This window comes from Podarcis muralis, chromosome 10 (assembly GCF_964188315.1).
Source record: "Podarcis muralis chromosome 10, rPodMur119.hap1.1, whole genome shotgun sequence".
Lineage (NCBI taxonomy): Eukaryota > Metazoa > Chordata > Lepidosauria > Squamata > Lacertidae > Podarcis > Podarcis muralis.
Genome location: NC_135664.1, coordinates 22,772,654 through 22,797,987, shown reverse-complemented (window position 1 = coordinate 22,797,987; position 25,334 = coordinate 22,772,654). Strand labels below are relative to the sequence as shown.

The 25,334-nt window shown below is 43.6% G+C and overlaps 1 protein-coding gene across 3 annotated transcripts in view; it reads right to left on the bottom strand.

Annotated features, from left to right (window-relative positions):
- CTTNBP2 (cortactin binding protein 2) overlaps nt 1–25,334 on the bottom strand; it is a 112,172-nt gene that overhangs the window by 64,587 nt on the left and 22,251 nt on the right. For all 3 annotated transcript variants that reach the window (XM_028747697.2, XM_028747698.2, XM_028747696.2), the window contains exons 3-4: nt 12,464–12,688; nt 3,827–5,477 (exon numbers count right to left, since the gene is read on the bottom strand). In XM_028747697.2, the coding sequence (XP_028603530.2) occupies nt 3,827–5,477; nt 12,464–12,688 (1,876 nt within the window). The remainder of the gene's footprint in view (nt 1–3,826; nt 5,478–12,463; nt 12,689–25,334) is intronic.

Sequence of the window (25,334 nt, the reverse complement as noted above, 5' to 3'; positions counted from 1 at the left end):
TATACTTGTGCTTCTACTTCACACAAGAGTATGGGAGGTGCCATAGCTCAATGACAGAACACATTCTTTGCATGTGGACGGTCTCATGTTCAATCTCTGGCATATCCTGCTAAAATTATCTGGTAGCAGGTAACTTGGCAGACAGCTTGCAGAGTCCCAGCCAGGTGGTCAGAGCAGATGATACTTGGGTAGATGGACAAAAGGTATGACATGTTTTAAGGTAGCTTCCCATGGTCTTTGCTCATACCACAAGCACATGGAGAAAGGGATCATATGAAGGGGATTCTATGTTGATGCTACTGCAAGGATGACATGCTTCTTAGAGGCAGCCAAGATGCAAGCTGTTACTTTAATACAGAAAAGTATCCTAGGGATTTATTGCCAATTGAATTACAGAAGCAACAGTAACATGTCACTTAGAATAAAGAGAAAAAAAGGGGAAGAATAATTTAAAAGCAAATGTGTTGCCAAGTTTATCCAATAGGATGTATGATAGGTGCTCCTTAAGTATTTTAATCTCTTTTTATTGCCATTATAATAATTACTGTAGTCTTTTGTGGAATGAGAATACATCATTACAGGAAAGAGTGATATGTTACTAAGACAATAAAACATTGCTGCCCCATAAGACCAGATCCCTAGTTAATGGGTGAACCATTTTATTATTGATTGAAAAAGAGGAACAGTTAGGTTACTGTCTCCAAGTTATATCGAACCAAAGCAAACTTAAAGCTGCCTTGAGTTTGATTTTATCATCAAAAAGTGGGAGGTGAATTCCCAGATAAATACCTTTTGCATTCACTGTCTGTTATGAAATGTGAAAAGCCTACTGCAACCAGAATCCAAATCAATTTTTGAACAGCTTTCTAATACACCCGGTGGTTCTTTTCAACATGATTAACAAATGTATATGCAATCGACCAGCACTTGGCATTTAATTAAACGTTAAGAACTGCATGCTGAGTTTCAATGAACAATTTGGAATTGAATTGTCAAGTCTTGCCATTTGAGACTGAAATACAGTACTAATTGCACTTTGCTGAAGGTAAGCCTGCTATTATTTCTAATAACTGGCCCACTCGCCAGAATTTTTCAGATACCTGAATACTGTGGTGAACAGTGTTTCCCCAGAATATAGTACACTTAACAAAAAAAAGAAAAAAAAAGGAAGGAACAGGAATACAATGCGCAAGGTGATTAACTACATCCGTTAGAACACTTCCCTGTGTACCCTATGTACCTCACTTCCGTTATAATAGCTTGTAAACCATAAATATCATTTTGATTTGGATTTTTTTGTTGAATATTGTCACTCAGGGACTCTTCATGCCACCTATCTCAATCTCCAAAGGGCCAGGCAGTTCTAATAAAGCATGACGTTATGTATTTGAATGTATAGCATGTTTCCTCCTTAAAGGAAACATATAAACAATACATAGGAAGTTGTCTTGTGCCCAGTCAAGACCATTGGTTCATCTAGGTCAGCACTGTTTAACCAGTCTGGCAATAGCTCCCCAGGGTTTCAGACAGGAGTCTCCCCCAGTCCTACTTAGATCAATTCAGGGATTGAATCTGGGATCTTCTACATGCAAGGCATGTGTTTGACTATTAGTCCTACAAAAATATAAAAATAAACATAAAATATTTTTTAAATCCCACGAATTTTGTTTAAAAAAAACCAAGCAAAACTGCTTACCAAATGCTGAAAATAAAATCCTTCAACAGCTCGAATCCAATGTCCAAAATCCAGTCCATACAGAAATGTCTTACAAGACTTCTAAAATGGTGGCAAGGTTTAATTACATGTGGTCCTGAGTGATTTTAGAGATTGCAAGGCACTCTGGGTAGCTCAGTCGGTAGAGCACGAGACTCTTAATCTCAGGGTTGTGGGTTCAAGCCCCGTGTTGGGGGAAAGATCCCTGAATTGCGGGGGGTTGGACTAGATGACCCTTGTGGTCCCTTCTAACACTATGTTTCTATGGACAAAGGCTTATCTTCTAAGCGGAGGTGGTACATGTGGTGTTATGAAGCTACGGAGTCAAGCTGGCAACCAAGTTGTTCCTGGATGGGGCTGGTGAGGTTGAAGTCACATGAGTGCCCTGTCTGGACCACTAGATCAGCTGGTGGTAGCCCTGCTGGCGCAAACATGTTGCCCTGTTGACACCCTACCCAAGCATGAAGCAGCAAGACCAGTGCTGGGAGGGCAACTCCACAACACCCACCTCTCCTGCCTTTAAGCATGTCTGAGACTCCAGGCACTCTTCCCCATTCATGGACCACTGTTCTCCCCAAGCCCTAGATTCTTATCCTCAGAGCTCAAAATCTCCTTGCTATTCCTAAGCAGAGAAAGTACATTTTGGATCCCAGAATGCCTATCGCTTTGGCACCCCAAATATCAGAAGTTGAATGTGAAGTGAGGATAAACCTTGGAAGCTTTAGGTATATGATGCAATCCACTTTGACTAATTTTTTCCTAATGCATCACCACGCTATTGACATATATAAGAAAGGCCTGCTTCCTCAATGTCTTAGCATAAGTTGTTTTTTCTGGGAACGTGCTGTCCTTTTCAGGATGAGAACCTACATTCACAGCTAAGATGGGCGCAGTCAGTGTTAAGGGAGACCCAAACCCAACTCTCTGTTCAAAGAGAAGGCAGGCTTTCTGGCATGGCCACTATCATTAAATATGGAGGCACAGAATTCTACTAAGGCCTTGCCCAAAGTGTGAAGCAGAATTCAATGTAAAGCCCATTTGAAGGAAATTAAAACTTCAGATGTCCTCAGTGTCTTTCTGCTTCAGGGCAGTAAGGACACCTGGGCTGAACATGAACTACACCTTGGTACTTCTAATGCAAAACCTTGTTGTTGACCCATACCCAACTGGGCTGTGGAACACAAAAACCAAATCCAGTGGCGTTAGAGGGGCGGGGAGAAAACCCTCCACAAATAAAGCCAATAAAATATATCCAGTCATATAAAAAAGCTAAAACTGGGCCAATCTTTTTTTATTAAAAAAAAATCAGCTCCAGTCCTTTGGTTTCACAAGAGAGGCATTGGGAAGTCACTCCTGGAGTGCTCTCAAAAGCTGAGTGGCCAAAACCCCTAAAGGAATGTAACACAGAAGCAGTTCTTAAATAGTTCACTGAGATTTTCGAGGTAATTGAATATCCTCGTTCCTAGATGAGCTCGAGGCTGCAGCCTCTCACCCGTGGCTGTGCGTGCAAAACTACACATCATGTCTAGTTCCTGAAGTCTTGTCTCTGAAGGCTCTTTTATTATCAGGTAAAACCTCTGATAAAAGATGGAACATGGGACTGGTGAGGGGAAGGGGTGGAGGGGAAGGGGCTGCTTAACTCTTTCTTTCCCAGACATTGATTTAAAAAGTACAGAGGCCTTTTATATCTTTGGGGAGAAAGGTAGTTTGGGGGAGAGCAACTTTGAGTGAACAAGCAGCCGGGAAGTAAATGGTTAAACAAGCATGAACACCCATCTTCTGCTTTACCTGATTAAAAAAGAGAGAGAAGGGAGGGGAGAGGAGTGATGAAACTACATATAACATAAAGGTCACCCTTAAAAATTATTCTAGACTTTAGGGTTTCCATCTTGGAAGGAAATACACAAATTCCTTGTGTGGGGAAAACTATGTTATGGCCCCATGAAATGGATTTCCCATACCCCTGAAATTTAAAAGAAACCGCACATGGAAATTTCAACTTTAAGGAAGAAGCAAAAAAAGGGAAAGAAGAGGCTTAGGGAAAAGGAAAGCTATGGAAAAAAATATGGCAAAGTAGCAACAAGTTTAGGAGTATATTGACAATCCCTTTACCTGATGCTGTTACCAGTAGGCTGTCTGAATCACATGGTCTACAGGATGAAGCACTAACAGGGTTTATGGAGGAGCTACAGGCAATGGTGGTGGGAATGACAAAGGAACTTTCTGAACATGCAGGTTGGTTCAGTCCAGGGGATTGGGGAGGCCAGGCACCCACCTGAGACGTGGCCATGGCTGGTATGGCACAGCCTGCAGATGCCACAGATATATCTAGTGTTGGTTTTGGTGGCAGCTGAGGTGAGGACTTAGAAATGACCTCCTCATTTATTACCCTGATTCCTTGAGGTGAACTGGAAGGAGGTGAGACTAGGGTTTTGCTGTCAGTTTTGGCACCTATATTAGGGGAGCGACCACTATCCATAAGGACTTTAAGCTGTGGGTGCGGTGGAGATGGAGTCTGTGAAAGGCCTGGCTTTTTGGGAGGAATGGGCGGAGGGTTTCCTCTGTCAATCCTCGACACACTGGGAGTCTTTAAACCCATTCTACCGACTGGGGGAGGATACGTGCCAACGTCTATCGAATGTGACATTCCCGGCCGTCCAGGCGGAGCGCCCTGAGGACTTGTGAATCTTGACAGGACCTGGGTGACGGTATTCCGAGCTAGCTGCTTGGCAACTAGGTTGTCTCGACTCGTGGGCGACACGTCTCTCGACGGAGGGCTTTGGGTAGTGTTTCCGTTTTGGTCTTGGTCGTTAGCATTGGTTTGAAATCTAAACCTAGCTGCCTGGACGCGTGGATTCAGACCTTGATGCCCGGTACTGCCGGCGGATGGAGAATGCAGAGAGTGCATCGACGACGCTTGCAGGTAGCTCTGAGGTGCTATACTGGGTGCTGGAGAGGGTGCAATGTTATTTGGGAAGGGGGAAGGTAGATTGGTTAAGTCAGGCGTTGCATTTGGTCCGTTCTCCTCAATTCTGCTTTGGCCTTGAGTCAGAATGGGAGTTGAGGGGGACAGGAGCAGGTCATTACAAGAAGAATGCCTGTCCATGACTGGCTTCACAAAGCCTGCATTGGAGCATACATTCATCTTTGTGTGGCCAGAGAGCAAAGGGTTGACAGCTGAAGGCTTTACCGGAACAGTTAAAGGCAACTTCCTAACACTTTCGGTTCCACCATCTAGCAACGCCGCGTCTGTCTGGCAGGCAAGCGTTCTCAAAGCCGGTCCCTCTGTTCCAACAGATATAGAAGCGGAACCTCTATCTTTGTTCTTACGCGGGAGGGAAAGGTGCAACTTACTGTCGTTCTCCTTTTTCAGCTGCTCAATCATTTTTCTCATCCTCTCCCTCTCTTCTCGGAGGTCATAGGTGTGCGCTTCCTCTCTGCCAAGCCTGGCGTGCAGTTGCTCCCTTTCGGTGTCGAAGTCAGAAAGCTGCTTTTCCATTTGGGCTTCCATCTGCGCACTCCGCTGCTTCTCAACGGCAAGAGATTCCTCCAATTCGCCGGCTTTCTTCTTTTCTTCCTCGAATTTTGCCATGACATCTTCCAGCTTCTGGGCCTCTTCGACTATTCGACTGGAGAGCTGTTTACATTCTTTCACTAACATCAATACAACTTGTTTATTCTTGCCACGCTCCTCCTCAAGACGAGCACATAGCTTCTTATGTTCCATTTCGAGCTCTTGCAACTGCGATTTCTCCATTTCCAGCTACAAAGAAATGCAGAACAATATTCTCATTATCATAAGGGTTGGGCTTTCCTTTTTTTTTTTAGTCTAAGGTAACAGAAATCAGTTGTATTTTATGTTATTAAAGCGATAAAAAACTATCTTTAATGGGACCTGAATTAGACGTTTTCTGGGCTAAGTTATTTGAGCCAAAATGTTGCTAAGTCTCTGTTTTCCAAACAGGTTAAATGAAAACTAAACTCATATTTCGTTGTCTTGATTTTACAGGAAAATACAAACTGCTCACTTTTTGTTTATTGTTAATGGAAACAACTACTTTGTTTCGACAAATATTTAAACTATGCTTTTCACAATTGACATAGTGTCAATGGACTCATCTGCAGTATATACACCCAAAGCAGTATGATGTAACTTCAAACAGTCATGGCTTCCCTCAAAGAATACTAAAAAGTCTAATTTGTGTAGTAGTAAGGGAGCTGACCCTATTTCCCCTCACAAAGCTACTATTCCCAGAGTTCCCTGGGAAAAGGGATTGACTATTAAACTTATATGTGTGATTGGTGGGTGCCAATCATCAGGGTACTTGATTCGTTCCGGAGGTTCGTTCTTAACCTGAAACTGTTCTTAACCTGAGGTACCACTTTGGCTAATGGGGCCTCCCGCTGCTGCCACGCCACCAGAGCACAATTTCTGTTCTCATCCTGAAGCAAAGTTTCTTAACCCAAGGTACTATTTCTGGGTAAGCGGAGTCTGTAACCTGAAGTGTATGTAACCCGAGGTACCACTATACAATTAAAGAACATGTTAGTTGCATGTAATAATCAGTGTAATGAAATGTGATCTTCATTCTGACCACAGACGTCCCCTCTCCCCCAACCCCCCCCCCTTATAAAATAATTGCACGCAGGGTTAGTCTGTAAGCTGATAAGAGAAAGCAGATAAAATGGTTGCAGTCCAGCATTTGTGATTACTACAGAGGCGGGGAGGGTTTTACATTCCTCTAGATGCTAAAATCATACTAATTTCAGAGTTGTAAGAAGATACTGTATGGTGAGTATATTTCATGTACGCTGTAATCTGGGGAACCAGATGGCCCAGAGGATTGGTAACAGGAGATGGAGCATTTCATCTCTAGGTCAGTGGTTCAATTTTGGCTTTGGTTGCTAGCGAAAGGAAAGTCATTACGAACTGGTGACTTCTGAGTGGCCTGCTGTTCACCAATAGGATTCTGTGTCCTCCCTCCAGCACGGAGGAAAACTGATAGTCTGTTGGACAGCTCCTCCAAAGAATGTTGTTGTTATTTGCCTACACTCCCTTTTTCTAATAAGACAGCTTCTGTTTTGTTTCTTCGAAAACTTTATAAACAAGGGATTAACAGCAGCTTTGCTGTCCTCCCCACCCACTCTGAATAATACGTCTTTTATGCTTAGCATAAGTAAAACAGGAATCACTCTGAAAGTGAAGCAGCAAGAGAATAATATTGCATATCCAAAAAAAAAAAGGGGGGGGGAGCTAACTCTACAGACTGCCTGGTGCTTGAAAAACAAGAAAACATTTGCTAAAATTCCAGGGATTTATACTTCAAGTCAACAAAAGTTAGCTATCATGATGGCATGTTGGATCTGCAATCTTAAAACTCTTCATTTACCGTATTTTTTGCTCTATAAAGGTAAAGGTAAAGGTACCCCTGCCCGTACAGGCCAGTCTTGCCAGACTCTGGGGTTGTGCGCTCATCTCACTCAAGAGGCCGGGGGCCAGCGCTGTCCGAAGACACTTCCGGGTCACGTGGCCAGCGTGACATCGCTGCTCTGGCAAGCCAGCGCAGCACACGGAAACGCCGTTTTACCTTCCCACTAGTAAGCGGTCCCTATTTATCTACTTGCACCCGGGGGTGCTTTCGAACTGCTAGGTTGGCAGGCGCTGGGACCGAGCAACGGGAGCACACCCCGCTGCGGGGATTTGAACCGCCGACCATGCAATCGGCAAGTCCTAGGCTCTTTGGTTTAACCCACAGCGCCACCTGCGTCCCTATAAATATAAATAAATAAATAAAACTCTTCATTTACCGTATTTTTTGCTCTATAAGACTCACTTTTTCCCTCCTAAAAAGTAGAGGGAAATGTGTGTGCGTCTTATGGAGCGAATGCAGGCTGTGCAGCTATCACAGAAGCCAGAACAGCAAGAGGGATTGCTGCTTTCACTGCGCAGCGATCCCTCTTGCTGTTCTGGCTTCTGAGATTCAGATTTTTTCCCCCTCTTGTTTTCCTCCTCCAAAAACTAGGTGCGTCTTGTGGTCTGGTGCATCTAATAGAGCGAAAAATACAGGTATTTTCTAAGATCTGGGAGGAGAATGGTGTGGCAGGATAAATATTGGAAGAGGATATTTCTGCTTTATATCCAGCAACACACATCCCCCAGAGTCACTGAATTACAGCGTCGATCACTAAATTGTCTTGAATTAGCAACTTGAAAGAGCTAATAGCAAAATACTTTGGATAATGAAGGACAAGCGAGCATGTAAAGCCACATCATGGCGGTTTTCTTAAGCGCACATTCTTGACTAGGCCTCAAAATATGAGCTGAGTACTTGATTCAGATATGATGCAATATAATGAGAAATGAGATGTGGTTTAGAACCATGTGGATTATCTGCCTTAGCAAACAAGGGGTGCTTTTCAGGGGAAGAACTCCGACTAGCTGGAACTGCTCTGCACATCCACATGGCACATCCACGACAGTGGCCAAGTAACAGTCCCAGGATATGCATTCATTTGTTGCATTTCTGCTCCCACATTCCTCAGGGTGGTTTCTCAAAACAAACAATTCTAATTGCAATCCAAATCACAACAACAACAATAAACTCTTCCATGCAAATTGGAAAGCATTCGCACTGTCAGGATATTTTCCAGAACCGCAGAAGAACCCAGCCTTCTTTTAAACATTAATTAAGTATAATGCTAGGTGAGAGCCAGTGTGGTGTAGTGGTTAAGGGCGGTAGTCTCGTAATCTGGGTAACCGGGTTCGCGTCTCCGCTCTTCCACATGCAGCTGCTGGGTGACCTTGGGCCAGTCACACTTCTCTGAAGTCTCTCAGCCCCACTCACCCCACAGAGTGTTTGTTGTGGGGGAGGAAGGGAAAGGAGAGTGGTAGCCGCTTTGAGACTCCTTAAAGGGAGTGAAAGGCGGGATATCAAATCCAAACTCTTCTTCTTTAAAAGAAAAAAGAAGAAGTAAATTCTAGGTGATGGAAAACACATTTGCCCCTTTTCCAAGAGTGGCAATATATATATATATATATATATATATATATATATATATATATATATATATATGTTTCTACCCTGGGTATGCTAATCCATGTTAAGCATGTACAATTTTCACATTATAATTCCTTCCGCAGATTGTTAAATTGACAAAGTAGTGACTGGGAGGGAAGCAGGGGTGATAAAAATAGAGCAGGTAACTTTTTATTTTTAGTGTTATTTTGATTTGTTTACAAAATAAAGTTAAGATGGGTGAGAGGGGCAGGGAGGCCTTTGCAGTGGTGGGCTAGATAGGCAGTGTGATTTTATCTTGTCTATACCTTTAACTGACTTTTTCAGCTGACTTTTTATTGTATCGTTATTTAAGATTTTATTTTATTTTTTTAAAAAATATATATGGATTAGTGGCATTTTTATACCGGTTTTGTCCCTAAGGATAAGCTGCTCTTTTTTTAATTGGAGAGGAAAAGTAGACTACATGTTTTGAGAGATAAATAAAGCAGATAATGTACGTGGAACTGTTTGGTTTTATGATGCAATTCTTTTGCTTTATTGTCCCATTTTCAGTGCACTGTTTTAATGTACACCACTCAGAAATGCAAATAATTAAATAAATAAAACTAGCTAAATGGTTCGTTATCTCCCTTCAACCTCTCCCTACTGTGAATATATTCACATTCGAAATGATTCCAGATGTGTACATTTCAGATTATGCCATCCGCTCCCTATAGCAGATTCTGCTGAAGGAAGCAGGGTGGGCCGACCCCTCACGTTGCATATGTGCTTTATAAGACGTTTGTTTTCTAGATGAGTCAACCTGACTAAACTACCTGGCTTTCTACTTCTTTGCCCCAATACTCTTACGGAACCTGCTCCCAATTTGTTCCTTCATGTCCCAGATTTTCATGTCCATCTAGGCCACTAGATCCCATCTTGCCTACACATACCTTCTGGTTTTCTTGTACTACCTATCCATGCTTCCTGTCAACACTGAATCCTATCCCAACATCAAACTGTTTGCCAAACCCAGCCTTAAGCCAGCCTCCCATGGTCAACTGAGACTTAGAGGTGATGCCTTCGGCTCCTGCAAAACTAGACAAAATCTATATGAGTATTCTCTCTCTTATCAGAAGAAACTCATCAGAGCATGGGCACACAGCATAATATCCTCTGGATGTTGCTGGACTACAGCTCCCATCATCTGCCAACCATTAACCATGCTTGCTGGGTCTTAATGTCCCAAAACATCCAAACAGCACCATGTTTGGCTACCCCCGTAACATAGGGTTAAAAAAGAAGTCAAGCCACTTGACCTCCTAGTAATACTGTAATACATCTGTCTCCAAGAGTATGAATCACTGTACGAATCATGTTTATCTTTAATTACTTGGCAAAATGTATGTAAATAAAGTCCAAAGAAGGGTTTGGTTTCAGGTGTCATGCAGTTGATCCAATTACGTCGAGTTGTCAGCCAGCAGCAGCTATATTGGAGATATTGAGCTATTGTTAGTTCTTAGCTTATAGGAAAGGTATACTCTCAGCCACGTTTGGGAAACTAGCAACTTTGCCCCACATTCAGATCTTGTTCTGTTGAGTTGCCATCTGATCAGAGAAACTGCAATTGAGTAATCTTTTGAGTGTTTAGTCAGTTCATCTATCTGTTGGGCAAAAATATTATTTCTGCAGTAAAAATAAAGGTTTATTTGGTTTAGATTTAGACACCCACACACGTCAAAATCAGACATAATCTCAACACAGCCACTCCCTACTGGGTGCAAGTGAAGGGAGAACGTCTCTTTTAATGATGGCACTTGCCCTTTGATTTAAAGAAACATTTTTTACATCTGCTACCCAATTAACTGGGTGCACCATTTCAGCTCATTAAATATATCTAATTGCCAAGCGGCCTGCAAGCAACTCCCACGGCTGGTTGCCAGGAACGTACAAAGACAAGGAAAAGTTTCTTACCATCCACTTTTTATTCAATATTCACAGAGAGAGGCTTTGGAAGACAGCCTCTTGGATAATGGCATTGTCCAGAGCGAATCTCCACTGCCCCTTTCTCTCCCACTTCCTTTGTCATCATCATCATCACCTCCTGTACAGGTGACGCTAAGTGCCCTCTGTCTTCAAGCTCTTTGCTCTCCTATTTTTAAGGCTCGCCAGGTTCTGGGAGATGGTGGGTCTGGAATGCTTTCTAATGATAACATGTCAGCCAGTTGCTGCTCCACTTCTGCCTCTTGCTCCTTTCCCATTATTTCCTAACTTTTCCCCTCATCTGCCTCTGAGCTGTGGCCTCCCTCAAACCCCTGTTGTAATTCTGAACTCTCTTCCTCTTCTCTGGACGGGTCAAGCTGGGGAGGCGGTCAATAATAATAATAATAATAATAATAATAATAATAATAATAATAATAATTTATTTATATCCCGCCCTCCCCGGCCAAAGCCAGGCTCAGAGCGGCTAACAACAATAAAATAATACAACATTCTAAAATAATTTCATTATAAAATCAGTTCAAATCAAATTAATGGCAACCATTGGGCTAGAGTTCTGTGAGGATTGCCAAAGGAGGGGGTCAGGCCAAAGGACTGGTGGAACAGCTCTGTCTTGCAGGCCCTGAGAAAAGATGTCACGTCCTGCAGGGCCCTAGTCTCTTGTGACAGAGCGTTCCACCAGATTGGAGCCACAGCCGAAAAAGCCCTGGCTCTGGTTGAGGCCAGCCTAACCTCCCTGTGGCCCGGGACCAAGATGTTTTTGTTTGAAGACCGTAAGGTCCTTCGTGGGACATACCAGGAGAGGCAATCCCATAGGTACGAGGGTCCTAGGCCGTATAGGGCTTGCTACCATTCCTCCTCTGCCCGGTCCCTGACACTAATCAATTGATCTAAAACAGGAGTACCCTACATAGTGCCCTCCAAATATTTGTTGGATTACAACTCCCCTTTTTCCTGATCATTGGCCACGTAGGCTGGGGCTGATGTGAGCTGTAGTCCACCCAACACTGGGAAGGCACCACATCTGCTACCCATGATCTAACCAATTGATCAATTAAATGTTGCAGCCCTAGCTGAAGGTTTGCATTTCTTCAGAATGGCCATTCTTTAGCCTCAGGACTGTATCCAGTTGTCATGCTGGGCTGCTGGATGATGAGGACCTGGTTCTCCTGATGACCAAAGACACAGGTAAGCTGACGAGCCCATGACATCCCTGGTGTTCTGGGAAGGACGTTCCAAAACTGACAGGGGATGCTCTTATTACAGTGGTACCTCGGGTTACATACGCTTCAGGTTACATACGCTTCAAGTTACAGACTCCGTTAACCCAGAAATAGTGCTTCAGGTTAAGAACTTTGCTTCAGGATAAGAACAGAAATCGTGCTCCAGCGGTGTGGCGGCAGAAGGAGGCCCCATTAGCTAAAGTGTTGCTTCAGGTTAAGAACAGTTTCAGGTTAAGAACAGACCTCTGGAACGAATTAAGTAGTTACCGCGAGGTACCACTGTATTATGTAAAGAGGAATATTCTTCCATTGTAATAATTGAAAACTATCAACCAGAAATGTGTCACTTATGATAAAATACAAATAATACGGCCACTCTAGAATCACACACACACACACACAAATTGATTTCTAATTTTTTTAAGTCATAAAAATGAGAGGGAATACATTCTTTTGGAGATGTGGTGAGCAATTAAAAAAAGAGGAAAGAGCAAGTCAAAGGGGGGGGGGGAGAGTTGGTGTGGTACCTTCTTTTGTCTGTTTTCAGCAGCGACCAACTGAGCTGCCATTCTCTCTTGCATTTTTCTGCAGTGAGCCATAACAGCTTCTAAGATGGAGAGTGGGTTGGTGCAAATGGACTTCTTGTCTTTATCACCAGCACCTGACTCATAGTCTCGCTGCAGAGCCAGAAATGGGTCACTAAGATTAAATCTCCCATACCGCTCCTGGATAAAGACCTCCTTCCTCCGTGCCTAAACAGAGAGATAAACAAAATGAATCACTAGAGAACAGTTAAATGAAATGTTAACACACACAACAGCGCTATACGTAGAACATCTGGGAAATAAACAGTCGCACGTTCAGCGGATTACTTCAGTATTTTTAACAGTACATAAGACAATGCATTTTGTGAATAGCCATGTTTTATGCCAGCGATCTAAATTAAATCTTATTTCTAAGTAACACCACAAAATAAATAATATATATATGGCCTTTATATATGCCTGAGAGAAATCAATTATTTAAGATTTAGGTTTATTAAGTGCAGTTAATAAGATGTGGCCATTTTAGCTTTCTTCCCATCTCCCAGAGTTCTCTCTTTGCTGCTGCTACACACAACTATATAGGTTATGTAGATGTTTTGTTGCTTGTTACCAAACCTATCATCAGAAACGTGGGAAAAGAACATCATTTGAGAAAGTCAACACAAAAAGTTATCATATGACTGTTATGTTCAAAAATAAAGGATGCTGTGTGTTTTGTTTTTTAGCCCCCTTCCTTTTAAGTAGTTACAAACCCCGTCAAAGTGCTGCAAGTTCCTGAAGGCAATGCTTGCAAAAAGCCTGATTGCTTTGGAGGGAAATGGTCACCTGTCACCTTGTTGTTGTTGCTGTTTAGTCATTTAGTCGTGTCTGACTCTTCGTGACCCCATGGACCAGAGCACGCCAGGCACTCCTGTCCTCCACTGCCTCCTGCAGTTTGGTCAAACTCATGCTGGTAGCTTTGAGAACACTATCCAGCCATCTCGTCCTCTGTCGTCCCCTTCTCCTTGTGCCCTCCATCTTTCCCAACATCAGGGTCTTTTCCAGGGAGTCTTCTCTTCTCATGAGGTGGCCAAAGTATTGGAGCCTCAGTTTCACGATCTGTCCTTCCAGTGAGCACTCGGGGCTGATTTCCTTCAGAATGGAAAGGTTTGATCTTCTTGCAGTCCATGGGACTCTCAAGAGTCTCCTCCAGCACCATAATTCAAAAGCATCACTTCTTTGGCGATCAGCCTTCTTAATTTAGGGCTGGCACAAGATATTGCACTGCTGAAACCCCTTTTTTGCATCTCCCTTGTCTCTGCTGTGCCTCTTCTCTTCATTGTGGTGGTGCTTTAGCAACAGCAGCAGGAGCGAAGCCCCGCCTCCACCTCCCTGTCTCACTCTAGAAAGGACCTGGGGAGGGGGAGGTCCTTCTCGAGTGAGGCATTCTGGGTTGGAAAATCATGAAAGCACCAGTAGTTTCCTGCGGCAGCTGATCATCCCTAATACAGTGGTACCTCTAGATGCGAACGGGATCCGTTCTGGAGCCCTGTTCGCATCTAGAAGCAAACGTAACCAGCAACGGCATGTCTGCGCGCACGCACGCGTCGCTTTTCGCTGCTTCTACGTATGCCCGTGATGTCATTTTGAGCGTCTGCACACGCGCAAGTGGCGAAACCCAGAAGTAACGCGCTCTGTTACTTCCAGGTTGCTGGGGAGCACATTCCTGAGGTATGACTGTATTGGGGGCGAGTGAAAGTTACAGTAACTTTAAAACCCTCCCCCTAGAGTTGGGTGGCATCTAACCGAAGAATGAATCATGGCTCAAAAATAGAAATGTAGCTTTAAAAAGAAGCCAAATGCTATCATAAATAGCCTCACAAACTGAAGGTAAGAGTGATGATTAAGCGTGAACTCCAAAAGATATTATGGGAAGTGGAAAAGAAGCATTAATTATTTTTGCCTTCTTTCAAGGCCTGAAAAGCAGGTGGCTTCAAAAACAGGCCAAATGATGAGAACTCATCGTTTTAGAAATGTCAGCATGAAGGAAAGGTAGTGCTAAGAGGAAGCCGGCCATTCCATAGTTAATTGAGTTCTATTCAGGCATTATCCAACATCAACAACAAGGGTGCCACCAGTGGCTTCCAACCATTGGCCCCATCGCTACCATCATGCCTCTGTCGAACATCTGTAGAGCACATCTGTAGAGAGAAGCAAAATCTACGATTGTAGGTTCCTTTGCTATTTTGAACCCTGTTTGAGCTATAATATGAGACTCCACACCAGAGCTCCACTTCTTCAAATTTCTTGTAACTTCTCTTGAGAGACGCAGCTCTGGTCAAGATCCATTGATCTACTTCAGGATATTAGAACTCAAAGTGAAATCCCATGCACACTTGCATGGAAATAAATCCAATGGAAGACCATGGGACTCTTTTGCAATAATTATATTTTATATTCTTTATTGAAAAATAAAAAATTTCAAAATACAAGTGCACGGAATAAGACACAAAAAAGAAGAAAAAAGAAGTAGCAACTACGTAGGGGGGAAAAGGAGATGTTGTGCACATTACAAAAAAGGTACTTAACTGCTGAGTAAATATGCATAGGATGATGCTTGGGACTTTGTAGGATAAACTCTTGCTAGCCCTGAGAATTCTCCCAGAGCTTGTGGTATCCAGTATTCACTAGGACTTACTAGCATCCAAGACCTACAGCCTGTTGCTACTCATCCTCTGCTACAGACTGCTTTCCACCAGATCTTACCTGGAACCCTACAGGCTATTAGCAGGACAAGAAAAATGGGGATTGTACACCCTGTAGCAACTTTTGGAGTAACCTGGGCAATAAAGATATCCATCTTTCCTGAAAAGCATCTCACATTCACAGCTGGGTGCTACAGTGATAAACCAGAAGCGCAGGAAGTTCTTAATGACCTTAAAGAGAAAATCATGCACTGCTGGCATCTGTGTATAGAAACGAAACTAACACATTTTTACAGCACTCTGCAGATTTCATCACTTAACATATGGTAAAGAGTGTAACATTTCCTTGATTCTTTTTTAAAGTCACAAGCAAAGAGCACGTTACATTTTTAAAAAAAATAATTAACAGAGCTTTTGCATGGAGAGAGAAAAGTGCATTCTCCTTTTAAAACGACTCAAACATTCCTCTTTTTTGAATGCCAAGATCCAGACACAGTATTTCCCTTTGAAGCCAACAGACAAGTTTAGAAGGAGTCCGTGGAAGTTTCCTTAAACGTCACCACTACAAATAGCCAAAGGAACATTTTCTAGTGAAAACATGTTGATTTTGTCTTTTTATAGCAATGATACCTTTGGCTGGGCTCTAGAGAAAGCCAGTTTTATATGACTCAGAGACACCTGGCGTTTCTAAAATCCAAAACTTTCCTCACCACCCAAGCATGCCAATCCGATCCCCAACATACTTGCCAAGGGCACTGTATGGGAGTGTGACCAGCAGTACAGTATGTCAAAAGGTCATGACATTTATAAGTGCACATGTGCATATTTAGTCTGTATGGACAAACACACACAACGCTGGGCATTTGAGAAGTATTTCAGTCGGGGGCTAAAATACGTATGATTTGGCAACATAAAAGAGAAGCAAAGATCAGCCAAACATAGCACATTTCTCTTAATAATGTTCCTTGACTCGAGGTGTAAACTTCTCACTTCACTCATAATCATAACTGTTTCCTGACCAAGAAGGGCTGACTTAAGGCATATTGCTCCCTGAGATGGAGAACCCCCTCGTCCACATATAGTATCCAACCAGACTGGAGACTGAACACACTCAGTGGTGTGTGGTCAGTGGATTTGGGGAACTAGGCTAGTGCCCTAAATGTTCCCCTGGTACCTCCTTCCCAAAGCCCAGGAAGCTTCTGTCCAGCTTAGGGATAGAGTCGCGATGCTCACATGTGCAACGTTGGAACGTCCCCTTCCCCCACTCTGGCCCTAACTGTTCCCTTATGAAAAATTTCACCACATGCCACTGAACACACTGGTCATGGGACAGTATTCTCTACTGGACCTGGGGGCAGCAGAATAGCTTAGGGAGGATGGGGAATGTTGCCAGCCCCCTGTCTCAAGGCATTTGCTACATGGCGCTGCTACCTTACTCTGCCTGATATGGGGCAAACCCTTGAGACTATGGCAAGGAGTAAGGTAAAGGTAAAGAGACCCCTGACCATTAGGTCCAGTCGTGACCGACTCTGGGGTTGCGGCGGTCATCTCACTTTATTGGCCGAGGGAGCCGGCGCACAGCTTCCGGGTCATGTGGCCAGCATGACTAAGCCGCTTCTGGCGAACCAGAGCAGCACACGGAAACGCCGTTTACCTTCCTGCTGGAGCGGTACCTATTTATCTACTTGCCCTTTGATGTGCTTTCGAACTGCTAGGTTGGCAGGAGCAGGGACCAAGAAACAGGAGCTCACCCTGTTGTGGGGATTCGAACCGCCAACCTTCTGATCGGCAAGTCCTAGGCTCTGTGGTTTAACCCACAGCACCACCCACGTCCCAGGAGTAAGGTAAGATGTCTTAATTCCCTCAGAAGCTGTCTGTTTCATGGCAGACTTCCTCAACATTGTGCCCTCCATCGGTTTGGGACAATTCCCACCTTCCACATACAGCATCACCAATGAAGAGGGTTGATAGGAATTATAGTGTGGCAACTTCTGGTGGGTACCAGGTTAAGGAGTTGGGCTTGTCTCTTCTTCCCTCAGTCCAACACATAGACATTCAAAGCACTCAGCTCTGAAGATCAGAAATTGCTGTGTTGCTGTGTGTTTTTAATAAGTTCCCTCCTCACTCCCCCATCTTAAAGTCTGCTCTTATAAATAAAAGTTATATGAGCTGAGCAGAGTCTTTGCATATTAAACTGATAATGCAGACACCCATCTGAAAAACATTATGTCAGAATAGAACATAGCCTTTTGCCATTAGGATTTACAAGCTGGAGATGGGAATCCTTCCTGTTCACAGATCTTTCCAATAAAATTTGTGCAGATTTTGCATTCCTATCCGGAGTTTTGATTCATAGAAGTTGAAACGTTCCCCAAATACATTGGCCAAAAAGATCTCAAAACAGGCAAGCACATCTAGAGTCCATGGTTTTAGGGAATCTGGAAGAAGCTGTGGCAAGCTTCAAGCTCTCGTATTTCATCTTTCCTCACCCAATTCTTTTATGCATGAGGGGAGTAAAATTTTCTTATTTCACTTTAAAACAAAAGAGAGCTCCACTTTATGTCCAAACCTAGAGAATGGTGGCTTGCTTCAATTAAAGTTAGTTGAAGCCAATAAGGAACGATAAGGGAGAGTGCATGAGCAACTTGCCCACAACTTCTCCTTAATCACGTAAATCCATGGTTTAGTTTTAAGTCAGGGTTCCCCAAACTTGGGTCTCCAGCTGCTTTTGGACTACAATTACCATCATCCCTGACCCCTGTTCTTGCTAGCTAAGGATGGTGGGAGTTGTAGTCTGAAAACAGCTGGAGACCCCAGTTTGAGAAACCCTGTTTTAACTGATTGTCTGAACTAGGCCTTTAGATTCAGGTAGGTAGCCGCGTTGGTCTGGCACAGTCGAAATAAATAAAAAAAATTGTCCAGTAGCACCTTAGAGACCAACTAAGTTTGTTCTGAGTATAAGCTTTCATGTGCATGCACACGAAAGAAGCGTATCTGAAGAAGTGTGCATGCACCTGAAAGCTTATACCCAAAACAAACTTAGTTGGTCTCTAAGGTGCTACTGGACAATTTTTTAATTTATTTGAACTAGGCCTTGTACTGTTATCTCAAAATATTTTCTCCAGATGAGGCTAAGTCAACAAACTTTTACAGATGAAGCAATGGAATGAATCTGGCTTTTTTGTTGTTGAAGAAAATATATCTCTAAGATAGCCAACCAAAGATTTCAACTAGGTTGCAGTTTTCCAGTTGCAATTGAAACATTAACTCAATTGATTAATATATTTTATTTTGAAATGTGTGTTCCTTAAGGGAAGAGCTCCCCCCCCCCAAATTTTCAAGCCCCGAGACTTTAAGTTCCTCTATCAAGATCCACAAATGAATGTTTTAACAAACTGATTTCCATAGCAACAAACTGTTGCTACAAACAGGCAATCACGACAACTGGCAAATTGAGGTTGCCAAAGAAAAATATCGAGGTTGCCAAAGAAAAATATTCTGTTCCAACATGTGTTGTTGTTCTTGTTTAAGTAGAAGGATTGATAACAATAATCAGACATTTGCTCTTGTTTTGTTTTTCTGTGAGATCTTTTGTAATATAATAATTATTAAGTAATAAGTTATTATCATAAGTAATGTAATACTTTTGCCTTCTGTGGTAGGCTTAAACTCACTGGTCCAATGTCCTCATAGGCTCACGGCATGTTAGACTTCAGTCACCATCCAAAATCCTGCCAGGGCCTGACGAATTGTAGATTGCAGCTGTGGAGTACTGGGTAAACAGGAGCTGCTTCATTGATTCCAACGACAGATTGCTCTGTGTGCGTAATCCACATGCAACACTCTCTAATACTGAAATGAGAGAAGAACCCAAACTCTACATGTGCCCTGGAGCATCTCAACTAGCCAAAGTCCCATATTCTAGGTCAGGGGTCAGCAAACATTTTCAGCAGGGGGCTGGTCCACTGTCCCTCAGACCTTGTGGGGGGCCGGACTATATTTTTAAAAATAATAATGAACGAATTCCTTTGCCCCACAAATAACCCAGAGATGCATTTGAAATAAAAGCACACATTCTACTCATGTAAAAACACCAGGCAGGCCCCACAAATAACCCAGAGATTCATTTTAAATAAAAGGACACGTTCTACTCATGTAAAAACACACTGATTCCTGGACCGTCCGCGGGCCGGATTTAGAAGGCGATTGGGCCGGATCCGGCCCCCAGGCCTTAGTTTGCCTACCAATGTTCTAGGTATTAATATAACCCGGCATGGATACAAAGACTGCAAGAGATGTTAGACTCTTTCTAACAAAAAGTCACAAACCATAAGCATTCTAAAGCACCACACACACCCACACACACCCCAGTTTGGTTGGCCATAATCAAGCAGCATTATTTAAATTACATATGGGAGATTGTATGCAAATAGCTCTCCAGCCCTTCAGGGTCAAGACGCAACATAGATCAGTCTGAGCTGTGCTGAGGGAAGCACTGAGGGAAGACACTGGAGTATGATGGAATAAATAAGAAACAAAAAATATTTCACAGGTCTAAGTTATTTAGTGGGATTCCAGATGGTGAGCAAGAACACAGGGGAGTGAAAGACTGACTTTCTCAAGCACTAATTACTAAACAGAAGGTAGTCCTTCCATTGAGAGTCATGAAGAGCTAATTCAGTGAATAATGCCACATAAAAAAAATTACATTGTCACATTCTAATGAATCCATAATGATCACTACCTACTTGGTTTAAATTGACTATTGCCATTGCAAGTTTAAAACCAGCTAATCACCTGGTCATCTAAGGTATGAATGGCTTCCTGGGCGAACAGAGATTAATTTTTTTTGCAAAAGTTGGGTGTCTTCTTTGTTTTAGGCAGTGGTGGCGAATATGGGTAAGTGAGCTAGCAAATATCATGGGAAATATTTGCAAGAAATGTCCTCCCGCTGTCTTTAATAGCAAAATCAGGTGATGAGTGCCAAGGGAAATGAAGGCAAAATGAGACCATTGAGAAGGAAATGAAAGCATCGGCATGCTCAGGGGAACCCCAGGATTTGCAGAAATACAAAGAAAATCTGGAAAAGGCAAAACCATTGAGGAAAATAAAAATGGAAAAGGGGGTAGTGATTTGAGTATGGAATGGCTTGCTGAAGGAGGACGTGGATGGCCGGAACCATGAACAAGAATACTCCAATATAAGGAGGTGGAAATAATACATCACAATATTTTGTTGCAGGTCTCATTCGTCTTTACTTATCAGCAGGATCTCAACCATTATGCAGGCATTCATTAGGGCAAGGATTTTATGGATTGGAAGCTGATGCTAATTTGAAAAAGCTAATGTATAATAAGTGACTACGGTCGTGGCCCCACTGTTCAAGCCAAAACCGGGGCTTGACTTTGTGGTTTTAAGCAATCCATCTTTGTTCAGATAAAAGAAATGCCAAGAGAATGAAGCCATTATAAATAAAGAGGCAACTTCGCTTGATTCGTTTGCTTGGATTACCAAAAACTCTCTTTAAAAAAAGCTTTATTCCATTGCTCTTTACGTTAAAAGGCTTTTGCAAAGTGATTTGAAACAGGGAAATAAAAATGCCCTTGATTTTTGTTGTAGCCCTAATTCCCCCCTCTTCTCCTCATCCTCCTAAAGGGGTGGAATGATCAACAGTTGAAACAGGGACTGGGATAAGTGGAAGGAGACACACGCACTGGCAACTGCTCAATGAGTTGGAGAGCCTTGTTAACCACAGGACTTGGCAAGGACTTGCAAATGCTTGGCAGCAGAGCCCACTGCAACCCCTGAAGGTCAATTAAAAGTGAACCTACTTATTGTCTGCAACCTGAATAGAATGTAAAGTCATCAAGTCTTGCCCCGGGGAGCCAAGTACTTGTGACCACTATACTCAACTCTACTGTTCTAACATAGACTGCAGGCAGCAGAGTAAGAAGTTTAACTAAGGTGCTATTATGAGGCCACCTGCTACCTAAATACTAGTTACTGTGAAAAGCTACGTTCATGGAGAACGATGTGAGCTTCTATCTGCACCTTGCAGGGTAAGTTATTGCAGTAAGGATCTGCTTCTGACATGATGTTTCCTTGCCTTGTTTGCATTACAAGAACGCAGCCTGAAAATGGCTGCAGACACTCATGTTTCCTGATCTGCCCAGAGACTCCCAAAAGCAAATATCTGGAGGCATATTGTTCTCTTACCCTCTGAATAAAGCATGACTTAGACTAAAGCGGCTGCCATGGTCTTACTGACACCTGTCTCCAAACAGCAAATCTCTCTTTAAAATAAAAATGATGCATGAAGAGAATAAACTAACAGCCAATTCTTGACAGCCAAGCTATGCCTGCTTGGGCGTTGCTCTTTTGTAACTGGGGAAGCCCTGCACCTCCTGGAAGTCTGTATTTTGCTCTGAATACCTTCCCCCTTTACCAGTTTTTCTGCTCGCTTGCTCTGCCTATCCTGACATCCTAAACCTGATTCTCCAAAGACAGTCCAACACTTCTCAGCAGACTACTGTATATCCTAATCTTAAATTATCTCCACATTATCTCTGCTATGTAAGGAAGACTTGGCAAAGGTGATCCAGTGAGGTTCACAAGTCTTGTCCAGATTAACTCTAAGCCAGGCATAGGCAAACTCGGCCCTCCAGATGTTTTGGGACTACAATTCCCATCATCCCTGACCACTGGTCCTGTTAGCTAGGGATCATGGGAGTTGTAGGCCGAAAACATCTGGAGGGCCGAGTTTGCCTACGCCTGCTCTAGGCTGTCCCAACCTTAGCCACTAGGGTTGCAACTAATAGGGCTTCTGTTTCCCCATCACTGCTTCTCCATGCCAGGAAAAGCTACAACTGCTGAATATCTACTTGACAAAACGGCACTAAGAGCACAAGTAAGAAAACCAAAGCAGTGGTGATCTGCTATTCACCACACCACATTAGCTACCTAGCTTAAAATGTCAGCAGTTCCATTTTTTTTATTATTTAGAGCACTTATGAGTGGCACTCAACAGTGAGGTGCATTCAGATACTGAAATTACATTGTTCTTCCTGAGATAGTAAACCTTAAAGCAATACTTACAAGTTGCTCTCCTGATACCATGTTTTCTTGGGAAGCAATTTCGACCTGCACTGCAGAGAGCACTGAAGATAAACACTGACTGATTTATGTGTACAGTATTCATCTGAAGTGGAAAGGTTTACATGCGTGCTTGACATTTCAGGAGAAGAATTGCCAACGTTCTCTCAACCCACTATAAAGTGTACATATAAAACCTCATGACACCAAACTGAGTATATGTTACTCACTGCCTTAGGTTGGTTGCTGTGGCAAAGTACACAGTCTGCTTGATATCCAGAGGGGGAAGATACAACAGGAAAGACATAAAACACCAATCCTGGTACAACTGTACTGGCTGCCGATTAGGTTCCAGGCCCACTTGAAAGTGCTGGTGTTGGCCTAGAAAGCTTTACATGGCTCATGACCTCAATACCTTAAGGATCGCCCAGTGGCGTAGTGTGGGGGGTGCAGGGGGGGCCAGCCGCACCGGGCGCAACATCTGGGGTTAGGGCAAATCCACAGGTTAGGGGGCGCAAATCCACGGGTTAGGGGGCACAAATTACTTGCCTTGCCCCGGGTGCTGACAACCCACGCTACGCCACTGGGATCGCCTCTCCCCAAACTAACCACCCCAGACCCTGCTCTTGTCATTTGAGGCCCTGCTCTATGTTCCCCATCCTGGAGAGGTTCAGAGGCTGGCCACAAGAGACCAGGCTCCCCGATTGTGGAATGCTCTCCCCAGAGAGGCTCGTCTGGCACCACCATTGCATGTCTTTAGGCTCCAGACAAAAACATTCCTCTTTACCCAGGCCTACGGTTATTAACTAATAACCTGTGGAAGTGTGGGAGAGAAGAGTGTTATTACGATGACTATTTTATTATTAGGCTGCCTGTCAGTATGTGTTTTATTATGTTTTTATCATTGATATGTTTTTGATATTGTACACCCCCCTGGGATCTTTTGATAAAGGGTAGTATATAAATTGTAATTGTAAGGGACGCGGGTGGCGCTGTGGGTAAAACCTCAGCGCCTAGGACTTGCCGATCGCATGGTCGGCGGTTCGAATCCTCGCGGCAGGGTGAGCTCCCGTCGTTTGGTCCCAGCTCCTGCCCACCTAGCAGTTCGAAAGCACCCTTAAGTGCAAGTAGATAAATAGGTACCGCTTTATAGCGGGAAGGTAAACGGCGTTTCCGTGTGCTGCTCTGGTGCCAGTTCGCCGGAGCAGCTTTGTCACACTGGCCACGTGACCCGGAAGTGTCTGCGGACAGCGCTGGCTCCCGGCCTCTAGAGTGAGATGAGCACACAACCCTAGAGTCTGTCAAGACTGGCCCGTACGGGCAGGGGTACCTTTACCTTTACCTATAAATTGCAACAACAACAACAACAACAACAACAACAACAACAACAACAACAATGCAATACAGTGGTACCTCAGGTTACAGACGCTTCAGAAATAGTACCTCGGGTTAAGAGAACCAGTGTGGTGTAGTGGTTAAGAGCGGTAGTCTTGTAATCAGGGGAACCAAGTTCGCGTCTCTGCTCCTCCACATGCAGCTGCTGGGTGACCTTGGGCTAGTCACACTTCTCTGAAGTCTCTCAGCCCCACTCACCTCACAGAGTGTTTGTTGTGGGGGAGGAAGGGAAAGGAGAATGCTAGCCGCTTTGAGACTCCTTAAAGGGAGTGAAAGGCGGGATATCAAATCCAAACTCTTCTTCTTCTTCTTCTGCTTCAGGATGAGAACAGAAATCGTGCGGCGGTGGCATGGTGGCAGCGGGAGGCCCCATTAGCTAAAGTGGTACCTCAGGTTAAGAACAGTTTCAGGTTAAGAACAGACCTCCAGAATGAATTAAGTTCTTAATCTGAGGTACTACTGTAGTTCTGTTTTCTTTTAATGGTCAGAGAGTTATCACTCCCACAAGCAGATGCTGAAAAGCAGTAGTACCTACTCTTCATCCCAGACACACTGGGGAGGCTGCAATTGTCCAGCTGGAACCCACTGGGAGTTCATATAAGACAGGGGTAAGAAACACAGTATGCTCCAGATGTTGTTGGATTCCACCACTCATCGTGTGCAGCCAAGATGGCCAACAGTCAGAAATTATGGGAGCTGGAGTCCAGTAACATCAGGAGGGAACCACATTGGTTACCTCTGACTTAGTCCAACAACTGGGTCAGCCAGAGGCTTTTTGGAAGCAGAGCGTGAAGGCAACAGGGCTCCCTTGCTAACTGACCACCCAGAAACTGGAATTCATGAGTCTACTGTCTCTGAACCTGCAAGTTCCACCCTGCTGTCATGGCTAGAAGCCAGCGGTAGACCTGAGCTCCACAATTCCACCCCCTCTCCAGCAGCTAAGTTCACTATCAACACATCTTGTGGCAGAAAATTCCACCAATCAAATGTGCTTTGTGTAAGGAAGTGCATAAAAAGTACAAACCTTGGAACGTCTACCGATCAAGTTTAGTGGACGACCCTAAGTTCTGGCATTGTAACAGAAAAATGTCTATTTACATCATGCCATTTTATAAACCTAAATTATATTCCCATTCTTTTATTCTAAGTTAAATAGCCACAGATATTTTCACTCAGAGAAAAGACATTCGTGTCCATTTTGGTCTCCCTTCCCTGTACCTTTCCAAGGTCTACAAATTCATTTGGGGGGTGCAGCAGCCAAAACTACAACAGCCATGGCAGCGTGGATAAGGGCCTTATTATGTTAACCATACTCTTCAGCATGGAATCTGCATCCTCATTACGCACTGACCGGGCAATTCTATGCATGTCTACTCAGAAGAAAGCCCCACTTAGTTCAGTGGTACATACTCCCAGGTATGGGATTGCAACCTGTTTTCGCTTAGCCATCATGGCCTGAAGGTCTTTTCCCCAGTCAGTCGCTACTAGTTTAGGGATAATGCTACAAACTATAGGTTGGATCTAGACTTACAGCACAAGCCTAACCATGTCTACTCAGAATAGACATACATCCTATTGAATTAGCTAGGGATTACTCCCAGCTAAATGTGGTTAGGTTGAAGTACAACGAACGTAGGCTGCCATCCTAACATAGGGTGGTATTCAATTAAATTTTACTCAGC